Here is a 12,340-nt window from a genome sequence, read left to right on the forward strand (position 1 = left end):
ACCCCGGGGCACCCCCAGCGGGCTCCTCGCGGGGCCATGGACCCTCACACCTCTGTTTTGCTGCGGGAGCTTTGCCACTGCAGGTGCCCCTGCCTAGAACATTCTCTCCGCAAGCTGACCTGGGCTCTTCTCGTCCTGTACACCCCCTCGTCCCGCCCGCCCTGCCCCCCGCCCGCTCGCCCCGCGGTGTCACCCTCCACACGCTGTCCTCCATCGTCCCCGGGAGCGCCACGGGGGCAGGCGCCCTGTCACCCTGCGAACTCCCCGGGTTTGGAACAGTGCCCGCCCCCCGGTGAACATCCAGTATGTATATTTGACAAGAATGAAGGACTGATGAGTGTCAACCAGCGACCCGGGGCCTGGAGGGGTCGCATGATGTTCCCAGCGGCTCCGAGCAGCTGCCTGGAGGGGCTGAGGGAAGCCCCAGGACTCAGATCCCCAAGCACAGACTCTCGAGAAGCCGCCCTGCTCTCGGAGACCAACGGTCTTGATGCAGACTGTCCCGAGGCTGGATAAACGCTCCTGCTCCGGGTGCAGAGGAGGCGGGGTCCCACGGGGGCGGCCTCGACTCTCGGGGGTGCAGACCCCGGGGCCACCTCTGCTGGAGAAGGCTCTCCGGGGAGCAGAGTGCTGGTCACCTCCAGAAACCCACAACCAGGTACCGGGCCACGGGGTGGGCACGGCGCCGCCTGAGGGGCACTACCGACCAGGGCCTGTTATACAGGAACGAAAAACATGAAATGATCCTCACTTGGCAAATGCGTGCGGGATGTATTTGCCTGGCGACAAATGAGGGAGCAGTGCCAAGTAGAGAGGGGCATAGAGAGGACAGGGAGTGGGACAGGGAGAGGGACGGGAGAGGGATGGGAAGAGGGACGGGAGAGGGACGGGAGAGGGATGGGAAGAGGGACGGGAGAGGGACGGGAGAGGGACGGGGAGAGGGACGGGAGAGGGATGGGAAGAGGGACGGGGAGAGGGACAGGACAGGGACACAGAGAGGGATGCGGATAGGGATGTGGAGCGGGACGGGGATAGGGACAGGGAGAGGGATGGGGAGAGGGACGGGGATAGGGACGCGGACAGGGACGGGGATAGGGACGGGAGAGGGACGGCGAGAGGGACAAGAGATCCGCTGGCTCCTGTGTAAGGAGGCACCTGGGAGCAGGTAGTCACCGTGTAAGGATGGGGGTGAGGAGACGCTCGGCCTCCGCCTCAGGTGCTGGGTGTGCAGACAGCTGGTCTCCCGGGTCAGACACGGGGGACACAGAGGCCACTGCCCGCCATCGGCTCTCAATGGGGCCGTCAGGACACAACATGAATGGGGGAGGCGGGGCGGGCGGGCTCCACGAGTCGCACCCGAGGACATCGGCACCCATGGGCGAGCGCTCGGCAGGTGCTGGGGCTCGGGTGCCTCGTCGCCCTGCGTGTTCACAGCATTTTCCAAGGCTGCGCCCGGGCGCTGACCTGCGGGACCCTGCAGGCCTGAGGCACCTGGGGCGGCTGCCGACTGCTCCCGTGTCCCCAAGGAAAGGGGCCCCGGGGTGCTCGCTCAGGACCCCCTTTCCCCGGGCAGGGCCCATCATCATGTGGTGACAGCACCCACCTGCCGGGCAGAGAGCGCCGGGCGTCAGAGAGCCACGGGTCACCTGTGATCACTGCGCCCTGACCCGCACCACGCAGGGCAGCCTCATCCTCCAGCCTGGGCGCTGGGTCGGTGGGACCCGCAATGTCCTTCCACGCGGCCAACGCACGTAGGTCAGTGCACGGCCCTTGTGGGGAGGACCTGGGTGCCCGGCATCCATGGGGTTGACCATCCCGTCCCCCCTGCAGCTGCCCACTGTCCCGTCCCCCCCGGGGCTGCCCACTGTCCCCTCCCGTCCATCCGTCCTCCACGCATGTGCCGGGGCCGAGGCCACCACACAGGGTCACCGGCCCGGGCCTCCGAGGAGGGTCGCAGGTGCATCAGGCCCGGGGGAGGGGTGGGCCTCCGGGGGAGTGGTCTTTACAGCTGCGGAGCTTGGTGGTCCCTGCCTGTCCGCAGGCTGGGGGCGGCAGGGCGCCGGGCATCCAGCCTGGACGGCACCTGCCCAACGGGCCTCCATGATGCGCGCCTGTTTCTCCTCGTCTTTCCTTCCTCAGGCCGTTCCGCTCGCCTCTGGACCCCAAGTGCTGCAGCCCGCTTCCCCCCCGCGGCCCCCGGCCTCTCATTCCCGCCCGCCGCCTCTCCCCACGGCCCCCATGGCGCCGGCCCTGCCTCAGCGGGGCCTCCGCGCGTCACCGCCAACCTGCTCCGAAACGGTTGCCTCACCTGTGCGTGCTGCTCAGCTGCGCCACCTCCGTCTGTGCGTCCGTGTCCCCGGCACGCGGAGTGGCCGCCGCGGGCCAGCGCTACTTTGCTTGGCTGTCCCACGTGTGATGCAGACCACAAGGCCTCGCGTGTCTCTGGTGATTTATGGCTTTCGAAAAGCGTCGTCTGAACACAGCCTTTTCTCCCGGTGCTCCTCAAACACGCTTGTGAAACGGTCAGAGCGAAATCCTTTCGGAGGCCACCGCACTCCGGGATTTCGGATTTGTCGGCGGGATGCCCGCGCCGCCCACGGCACCCGCTCCGTCCCCCGCTCGGGACGTCTGCACCTTAATAACTGGAAACGGTCCGGCTCCCCCGCCTCTTGGCTCCTTTGGGATCCGGACTCCAGGCCCCGTCACCCCCTTTCCTGCCCCAGGAGTGGAGGAGGCATCGGCCTTTCGAGCGCGGGGTTGTGGCGGCTGGAGCCTCCCGCCGTTGGCGCCCCGCACCCCCCACCCCCTGGCCTCAGGGCCCTGCGGCACTGCACCCCAAGTCAGCGCCTCGAGGGGACGCGAGCAGACCATCCCTGCAAGCGCAACCCCAAGGACCAAATCCCCCCGAGTGTGACCCCGTCACCCCCAGCCTTTAAGTAACCAGAACTGCCCACGCCTTAAAGGACACAAAACATGGTACTTTTTAAAACATTTATATTTATATATATAAAAAAATTAAATATATATAATATATAGTGTGTTTGAGACTAAAAATATAGTACATAATATTTAAAAAAAAGGAAAATGAAAACAGAGTAGGAAAAGGCGTGAGGGCACACAGACACACGTTGCTAAAAACCTACGATGGTCTGTCCTAACAAAAATAATATTCTTTTCTCTCTTCTCTTAATCGTCATCATGGATCCGTTTATTATTGGGGTTCGGGAGGACAAAATGCAGCCGGAGCCGGGAGTGGAGGCCGTGACCCCAGGCTGGTCGGGGCGGAGAGCGCAGCCCCCCTCCCGGCGAACGGGGCGCCCCCCCTCCCCCCCGGGTCCGGCCGCTACCAGGCGGCGCCCAGTGGGACTGCACGGCCGCTCGGCTGCTCCGTCCCCGGTGGGGGCGTTCCCAGGGGCGGGGGCACACCTGACCCCCAGACACAGGTAGAAGGCCGCAGGCCCACCACCCCAGCGAAGGCCAGGGGTTGCGGCGGGCGGGAGGCCAGGGGCAGGGGCAGGAGGCTGGCGGGAATGTGACAGTTCTACGCAATCGGAGCTACTAACATTATTATTATTATTACCGTTATTATTTTTCAGGGCAGGCTTGTACCAGAGCCGCCCATATGGCCTGTGACTGCTGCGCAGCAATGGTTTCTCCAGGGACGGGGCCTGGAGCCCCCCTCACAGTGATGCTCGGCGGGCCTGACCCCGCCCCGCCCCCGCGCGCACCTGGCCGCGCACCTGGCCCCGCGCACCTGGCCCCGGGCACCTGGCCAAGCACCTGGTCCCGCGCACCTGGCCAAGCACCTGGCCCCATGCACCTGGCCGCACACCCGCGCACCTGGCCGCGCACCTGGCAGAGGGAGCCCAAGGCAGCACAGGGAGGCCAGGCGGGCAGGTGCTGTGGGGGGAACCAGGGAGGGGGGAGCTAAGTCGAGCTTTGTAGCTTCTTCACAGAAACACGCCTGTCCCAGCACTGTCCCCTGATGAGTGCGTGAGTGTCCCCGGCTCCCTGCCGGTTCCACACGCCGTGACTCCCTAACGGGAAGGGCCCGCAGAAGAACACCACATGGATGGGGCAGCCGTGGGGAGCCAGGTCTGGGCCTGGACATGCAGGGGCAGGGGTCCCCACAGCCCGCCTGGCTCCATCCTGAGGAGCGCAGGGCCGCACAGAGCGGGGGGCACGGGGGCTCTGTCCCAGATGCCCCTCTCAATGCGTCGGGCAAGAGGGGCGCGGGGGGGCCCGCAGGCGGGTCAAGCTGACCTTCCCTCCCCAGGCAGGGCACCCCGCCCCTGCGGGCCCCTGCCTGAGCTCACCACCACCCTGGGGCTGGGCCCCCACCAGGGCAGCCCCTGCAGCTCCCCCAGAGTCGCACCTGCCTCTGGGACATTCGGAGTCTGTGTCACAACGCTCTACCCTCCTGGGTCTCTCGGCTGCACGGAGGGGGCAGCGCGCTCACCTCCCCGTGTGCTGGGGGCACCCCGGCTTCTCCGCGCCCAGCGAGGGCGGCTGCGGCCCTTCCCCTTGGTCCAGGCTGCCTGGAGCCGGGCACCAGGGGACGCAGCCCACGCCCGGGCCTGGCCACACACAGGAGTCGGGCGGGGGCCAGAGATCGCCCCACACCCACCTCACATGCGGCCCCCAGAACACCCTGCAGGCGCGTGTCCCCCACACGTCCAACCAGAGGCCCACAGCCAAAGCACCCTCCCAGAGGAGCCCCTCCGGCGCCCCCTGCCCCGCTGGCGTACTGCCCCCCGCTCCCCACCCTGGCGCTGGGCCTCCACCTCCCCAAACAAACAGCAAGACCAGGATGGCAGCCCTCCATCAGACCAGCATGCAAGAGGCGGGGGGCGGGGAGGGCCTGGGGCGCTGAGGTCCCCCAAGCCGTGCCCAGAGCAGGGAAGGGGCTCCGCTCACAGGTGTCTGGAAACCCACGGTCCCGAGCCGTCAGCCGAGGTGGCCAGTGGCTAGAGACCCCGGGTGCCTCCGCATCATCGTTTCGGCCGAGTGGGCCCAGCACTGACACAGGAAGGGAGGAGTCACAATGCGGCCAAACCCCGAGTCCAAATGAACAGTTTCTGGGACGCTCGTGTTTAAAAAAGCCATCGTGGTGTTCAGAGGTGAGCGGGCCGGGCTGCGTGCGGCTTGTTTCTGCGACGACCGTCAGGCCAGGCAGGAATCCACCCGCATGGGAACCTGCACCCTTCCCAGGCCTGTCCCGGGCTCGCCCAGGGGGACGCTGAGGGAGGGCCAGCCCCGGGGGAGGGGCAGGCACAGCTGGAGCCCCTGTGGCTGCCGGGGGGGGGGGGGGGGGGGGGGGGGGGGGGGGGCACGCAGGGGCAGCCCACGGGCTGGGCATTAGCCGGTCCGTCCCTCCCAGGGCGGGTGAGGAATGTCACCCCGCAGACCCATCCGCAAGGTGGCGATGGCCCGTGGCTGATGAGCATGTAAGTCGTTAAAGCAAACAGGACTAATGAGTGGTGACCACGAGAGAGAGCACGCGGGTGCCGGGGAGCCCGGGTGGGGGCACAGTTCTCTTTGGTCAGAGGTGGTGGCTGGGAATGGCCGCGTGGAATGTGCGTGTGGGGACAGCATGGGCGTGACTGCCTGCAGTGCCCTCCTGCGCCACCTGCCCGGGGCGGCCCTCCCCTCCCCTCCAGGCCCCTCTCCCGCCGACACCTGACAGCGTGTCTGGGGCTGGCGATACCCGTCCCCTGTGGCCCCCCACACTGGGCCCTCGACCGAAGCTGGACACTCAAGGCACTGGAAGTGAAAGGAGGAATCTGATTGGTCCAAGAAACAAAATTAAAAAAAAAAAAAAGACTCAACAACAAACCCAAAGCTGTCTCCGGACACTGCGGCCTGCGCCCCCCGAGTGGCGGCCTCCTGAGGGCCGGGCCCCTCCCCGAGCCTGTCACAGCCTCCGGACAGGTCTTACCACCTGAATGTTTAAAAATGGATTCAAAGTGCTTGGAAATTCAGAGTAAATGGACGGTGCTGGGAATCTAGCAGAGAACGGGTGTCCCCTTTCCCTCCCATCGGGGCTCTGCGCGGGGGCGGGAGCGGGGACTCCCTACAGCTCTTTTATTTTGTCTCCCCGAATGAGGTTTTCATTGTTTTTTTTTGTTGTTGTTGTTGTTGTCTTTGAAACCTAGCCTGTGGCATCCCACCCCGATGCCACCCGCTGGCACAGGCCCCAGAGTTGAAGCCGGGATGCGGGCGTCGGGGCAGGAAGGGGCTCGGGCAGAGGGGTCCCGGGGGGCTGGCTGTCAGCACCCGGTGCCCCCCCCCCGCCGCCCCCCATCTAACTGGCTGGCTCTGCACGGACGGGAAAGAAAGCAGCTACTGGAGAAATCTGGATCCTCTGCAGGCCGAGGCGCAGGTGTCCCCACGGGCGCGCGGGTGGCAGCGGGATGAGGGCTGGATGCGAGCTGGGGCGCGCCCGCTAACGCTGACCCGAGGTCCCCGCTGCAGCTGCAGCCCGGGAGGGGACTGCGAGGGCCGGGCCGGGCCACCGCGTTTCCACCCACCCGTGCGCGCGCCCCCTGCGCACCCGGGGCCCCGCGCGCCCCAGCACCTGGCTCCCCGGGGCCGCGCCGGCGCAGGGCGAGGGCACAGGTCGGAGGAGACACGTCCTCCCGAAGAAGAGGGAAGGGCAGGCCCGGGAGGCCGGGGCTTGCGGAGCACCATCCTCGGGACGGGGTGTTTCCGGGAGACCCGCTCCCCGAAGGCCGGGGCCGCCGGCCGGGCGCGCGCCTACACGTGCGTCTGCATGCGCTGCTGGAAGCGCTGCCCGAAGTCCGAGTGCTGCGACGTGTAGGAGAAGCGCGTGGCCGTCGCGTACTTGCCGATGGGGTCGTAGGCCTCGAACGGGGTCCGCTCCAGCCCGGCCGGCGCCTGCGGGTAGCCCAGCCGGTAGCCCGGGAAGCCGGCGGCCGCGGGGAACGGGTGCGGGCCGAACTTGTCGTAGTTCTCGTAGGACAGCGCGCCCGCCCCGTCGGCGCCCGCGGCGTTAGGGGGCCCGGCGGCGGGGGGCTCCGGCCCGAAGTCGGACGCGGGGGCGCGGCTGTAGGAGCTGAGCTGCGCGTAGCCGCTCGAGTGCGACAGGCGGGAGGCGGGGCGGCCGTCGAAGCGCGCGGGCCCCGGGGCGCGGTAGTCGGCGTAGAGCACGGCCCGGGACGCAGGCCGGTCCTCGTGGGCGCGCACGTTGTAGTAGCCGTTGGTGGGGTCCTGCGGGCGAGGCGGGCGCGGTGGAGGCGCGGGAGCCGTGCACCCGCCCCCCGGGAGCCCGCGCCCGTCCCCAGGCGCCCCCACTGCGCGCACCTTCACGTCCCTGAGCCCGCGCCCCCTCCCCAGCCCCCCCATGCGCGAACCTCACCTGCCCAGGCCCCCCCAGACCCCCCTAATGGGCGCACCTCACCTCCCCGGGGAGCCCGCGCCCCCTCCCCAGCCCCCCCACGGTGCACACCTTCACCACCCCGGGAGCCCGCGCCCCTCCCCAGGCCCTCCCCACCATGCACACCTTCACCTCCCCGGAGCCCGCGCCCCCTCCCCAGCCCCCCCACGGTGCACACCTTCACCACCCCGGGAGCCCGCGCCCGTCCCCAGGCGCCCCCACTGCGCGCACCTTCACCTCCCTGAGCCCGCGCCCCCTCCCCAGCCCCCCCATGCGCGAACCTCACCTGCCCAGGCCCCCCCCAGACCCCCCTAATGGGCGCACCTCACCTCCCCGGGGAGCCCGCGCCCCCTCCCCAGCCCCCCCACGGTGCACACCTTCACCACCCCGGGAGCCCGCGCCCCTCCCCAGGCCCTCCCCACCATGCACACCTTCACCTCCCCGGAGCCCGCGCCCCCTCCCCAGCCCCCCCACGGTGCACACCTTCACCTCCCCGGAGCCCGCGCCCCCTCCCCAGGCCCTCCCCACCATGCACACCTTCACCTCCCCGGAGCCCGCGCTCCCTCCCCAGCCCCCCCATGCGCGAACCTCACCTGCCCAGGCCCCCCCAGACCCCCCCCCTAATGGGCGCACCTCACCTCCCTGGGGAGCCCGCGCCCCCTCCCCAGCCCCCCCACGGTGCACACCTTCACCACCCCGGGAGCCCGCGCCCCTCCCCAGGCCCTCCCCACCATGCACACCTTCACCTCCCTGGAGCCCGCGCCCCCTCCCCAGCCCCCCCACGGTGCACACCTTCACCTCCCCGGAGCCCGCGCCCCTCCCCAGGCCCTCCCCACCATGCACACCTTCACCTCCCGGGAGCCCGCGCCCCTCCCCAGCCCCCCCAATGCGCGAACCTCACCTCCCCAGGCCCCCCCCCCCACCGCGTGTACCTCACCTCCCCGGGAGCCCATGCCCCCTCCCCAGGCGCCCCCAATGCGCGCACCTCACCTCCGGGGAGCCTGGGCCCCCTCCCTAAGTCCCCCCCCCCACTGCTCGCACCTTCACCTCCCGGGAGTCCGCGCCCCCTCCCCACCGCCGCCCCCGCACCTTCATCTCGTACTCCTCCCGCGTGTCCATGGCGTCGCAGCGCAGGTCCTGCTTCAGGTCCACGTCATCCTTGAAGGACTGCAGAGCCGCAGAGGTAGAGGTCAGGGCTGGGGACTCGCCCTGTGCCGCCCGGCCCCACGCCCTGGGGCCCCTGGCTGCGGGGTGTGGGGGTGAGGTGGAGTCTGGGGTCGCGGGCAGACCGGGTGCTGCGGACGAGTGCAGCAGAGGCTCTGGGGCCCGTGGGGGCAGAGACCGGAGCTGGTGCCAGCTTTGTGGCTGACGCACAGTGTGACTCCGGGCATGTCGCTGCCCCTCCCTGGGACGGCCCCTGTCTGAGCTGCTGGGCAGCTGGACCAGAAAACTTCCAGGCGTTTCCAACTCTGACTGCGTGGGAAGGACGGGGCCAAGTGCGGCCTGTGGAGGGCGCGGCCTGCAGGTCCTCTGCTACTGGGAGACCAGCCAGGGGAGGATGTGTGCGCACATGCGTGTGTGCATGAGCGTCTGTGCAGCTGCGTGTACGTGTGGAGCACGTGTGAGCGCACATATGCGTGTGCATGGGACCAAGGCTGGCCCGGGAAGGGACGCGGGGGAGAAAGAGGTCAGTAGAGCAGAGGGGCGGGGGTCCCAAGAGCGGGAAGAGGGGAGTGGGCCGGGAGGCAGGGGCCCTCACCGAGTAGATGGCCTTCATGACCCGAGTGGCAGTGGACACGCTGGCAGTGTCATCCTCCCGGTCGGAATGCATCGTGAGTGGCTCGCGGTTCACGGTCTCCACCTTGATGTCCAGCTTCCGCAGGGTCACGTCCTTGCGGCCTGGACAGGGAGGGGCAGCCTGGACGCTCCGCCAGCCTCTGCGGCTCAGCCCGGGGCGCCTGGGCCTGCCCGCTGGGGGCGCAGGGTGGGCGGGGACCGTACTCACTGCCTTTGCGGCGGCGGTAGAGAAAAAACACCAGGGCGATGAAGAAGAAGGTGAGCAGGACGCCCGCGCCAATGGTGGCCCCCGCGATGACCCCCACGGGCAGCACTTCTGCAGAGGGAAGGGAGGGCTGGGGTGAGGACGGCGGCTCACGAGGACCCGCAGGCCGGGCCCCATGCACTCCACTGGCATCGGGGTCAGGCCCTGCCCCACGCCTGCCCCTGGGCCTGCCATCCTTCCCCACCCCGTGGCCCCACCGCTCGGGAGCGGGTTTCCCCAGCTGGGCCCCATGCGGGCCCCAGAGAGCTGCTCCCCACGAGGCCTGCCTGGGGAGAGGCCAGGGAGCAGGACCCCAGCTGCCTGCACCCCAGCCGCGGTCACCTCGCTCTTCCAGCTGGATGATGGCCGTGCCCGGCCCAAAGCTGTTCCAGGCCGTGCAGTTGTAGTGGGTCTGAAAGTCGGCCTCCATGACGTTGTTGATGGTGAGGGTGGACAGCACCCCGCTGCCCGAGTTGGTCCGCTCCACCGTGTAGCGCTCCAGGGTCCCCACCTCCAGGAAGTTCTCCTTCCATGCCCAGGCCTGAGGCGGGGGAGGGCAGGGGGTGATAAGGAAGGGCACCCTCAGGGCACCCTAGTCCTGCGTGTCCTGCGTGTCCTGCGTGCCCTGCGTGCGTCCAGCCTTGCAGCAAACCCAAGTCACAGCTGCTGCCTCCAACCGCAGCACGGGGTCCCCAGCCCAAGAGAAACTGGCTCCCGGCGTGCTGGGGAGTCGGAAGCGCTCAGACATGCCTGGGGACACTCCAGAACGCGGATGCCCGGGCCCTAACTCTGAAATATGAGCCTCCAGGGGAGGGGTCCGGGAGCCCCGTGTTCATAGCAATCCCGTGAAGGCAGGTACGGCCGGGCCAACGCACCGACGTCTGGCAGCCCCGATGTCTGGCCCCCGTGTGGCCCCCCGTCCTCGCCTGCAGCGTGACAGGCCCAGGCTCCGGGTCTGTGGTCTGAGAGGCTCACTGACCGCGGCGCAGTCCCAGCCTCCCCCTCGGCCAACCCAGGCGGAGGCCATCCAGGCTCCCCGCCCCATGCAGCGGCGGCACCTCCCCAGGGCCCCTCCAGTGCAGCCGAGGGGCGAGGGGCGGTGGCCGAGCGCTGGCTCCCTTCCAGGATCGATCCTCCTAACTCCGTGGAGAAGGCCCTGGGGAGCCGTGCGCCGCCACCCGCGCGGCCATGGTAATGAAGTGTCCCCGGGCAGCCGCGGAGTTAGCCCAACGGCCGTTAACTGTGATGAGGGCCTCGACGGCTAATGGTCATGGGAGGACTTAATGGCGCGTGGTGTGGGGACGAGGGGGTGGGGGGAGGCAGGAGGGGCAGGTGGCGGGCACTGGCCTCCCGCACCTGTTGCTGCACCCGCCCCGTGCACCCTCCGCCAGGGAGCCTGCCCCGGCAGCTGAGGACCCAACGGGGCTGGGGAGCGCTCATAGCGGCTCAGGGTCACGACCGGGGCCGGGGGCGGGGGGGGGGGGGGGGGGGGACTCACTATGCGGTCGGGGGGCGGCGTGCTCCCGATGAAGCACTCCACCTTGCCGCCGTCGCCCCTGACGGCGTACTGCACCGCCTCGCTGGAGATGATGGGCGGCCCTGCAAGCAAGACGCAGTCAGGGCCGGGGCGGGGGACAGGGGGCGGGGGACAGGGGGCGGGGGGCAGGGGGCGGGCCGCCCCGTAGGCCGCTCACCATTCACGTAGAGGGGCACCTCCCTCTCGGCCACGCCGATCCGAGGCACGATGGCGCGGCAGGTGTAGGTGCCGGCATCGGCCTGGGTCACGGACTTCAACAGCAGCTGGTTGCTGTTACTCAGGACCTGGGCAGAGAGAGCAGCCTCGGGTGGGGAGCCAGGAGGCCTGGGCCCCTGGGTGCGAGGGGGGCCCCGCATTGGACGCAGTGGAGAGAAAGCAGGAAGGGCCACAAGTGAATTCCCCGAAGGGCAAAGGGCGCATCCCCCGACCCCAAACAGAGCCGCGCCGACGCCCGCCGTCTCAGCGGCCTGGGCTGGTGGGGGCACAGCGGCCGGTGGCTCGGCAATTCCCCTGAGGACGAGGCCTCCCTGACGCCCCTTCTAGGGCTTTCCCTGCCAAACAGGGTAGGCGGCTTCCCCCCGAAATCCCTCTCCCCGCGGCTCCGGCCTGCGCGGTCCGTGCTTCCCGCCGTCCGGAGTGGACTCATTCACCCCGTCCGCGGAAGCCCCTCCGCTGCCCCCCGCCGCCACGGAACCGTCCAGCTGCGCTGCCGGGAGAAGCGGGTCTCGATGGCAAGCACCGGCCTCTGCGTCCCAGGGCCCTCGACACGCCCGGCTGCAGCCTGTCCCCACCGCACCCCGCCGTCCCACCTGCGACCGACTCCTTGCTCCGGGCGCCCGGGACGGGCAGCAAGCGTCTTACCATGTTTGAATCCTTTTTGGTCCAGGTGAGGGTGAGGGGGGGATTGCCCACCCAGACGCAGGTGAGCGTCACGTCGGAGCCGATGTCTGTGGTCGTGGGCTTGGGGTCCACGACGATCCGGGGGGCGACTGCGCAGAGAGGAGCCGGGCGAGAGTCTCAGCATCGTCGGGGGCCCACGGGCGCCGTCCTCTGTCCCTCTGCTGCCCCGGCCCCTGGCCCCACGGCGCCCACGGCCCCCCCGGAGCCTGCCGAGGCCCCCGCGGCCACTCACAGTGCACGTTCACCAAGGTGCTGACGTTGGTGCTGCCCACTTTGTTGTGGACCTCACAGGACACCGGCTCCGTGAAGAAGGAATAGTCCACGTTGGTCTCGTAGCGACTCTCGTGGGCGTCCTCGATCACGAACCCGCCCTTGGCCCACCTGGGGGGAGGGCAATGCAGCATGGGGCTCAGGGCTGGGCCCCCCTCTCCCCGCGCCTCCAGCCCCAGCCCACGCCCCGTGAGCT

General features: G+C 69.3%; 1 protein-coding gene across 2 annotated transcripts in view; it reads right to left on the reverse strand.

Moving 5' to 3' along the window:
* Window positions 1-2,977: 2,977 nt before the first annotated feature.
* Window positions 2,978-12,340, reverse strand: part of KIRREL1 (kirre like nephrin family adhesion molecule 1) — a 66,325-nt gene continuing 56,962 nt past the window's right edge. The window contains exons 7-15 of one of the 2 annotated variants that reach the window (XM_038586409.1): window positions 12,107-12,255; window positions 11,836-11,963; window positions 11,132-11,258; window positions 10,936-11,036; window positions 9,780-9,978; window positions 9,402-9,509; window positions 9,156-9,295; window positions 8,486-8,563; window positions 2,978-7,230 (exon numbers count right to left, since the gene is read on the reverse strand). In XM_038586409.1, coding sequence (XP_038442337.1) covers window positions 6,757-7,230; window positions 8,486-8,563; window positions 9,156-9,295; window positions 9,402-9,509; window positions 9,780-9,978; window positions 10,936-11,036; window positions 11,132-11,258; window positions 11,836-11,963; window positions 12,107-12,255 — 1,504 coding nt within the window. In that variant the 3' untranslated portion in view covers window positions 2,978-6,756. Of the gene's footprint in view, window positions 7,231-8,485; window positions 8,564-9,155; window positions 9,296-9,401; window positions 9,510-9,779; window positions 9,979-10,935; window positions 11,037-11,131; window positions 11,307-11,835; window positions 11,964-12,106; window positions 12,256-12,340 lie in introns of both variants that reach the window. The other variant, XM_038586408.1, reaches the window with a different exon arrangement.

Source organism: Canis lupus, chromosome 38, assembly GCF_011100685.1.
Source record: "Canis lupus familiaris isolate Mischka breed German Shepherd chromosome 38, alternate assembly UU_Cfam_GSD_1.0, whole genome shotgun sequence".
Classification (NCBI taxonomy): domain Eukaryota; kingdom Metazoa; phylum Chordata; class Mammalia; order Carnivora; family Canidae; genus Canis; species Canis lupus.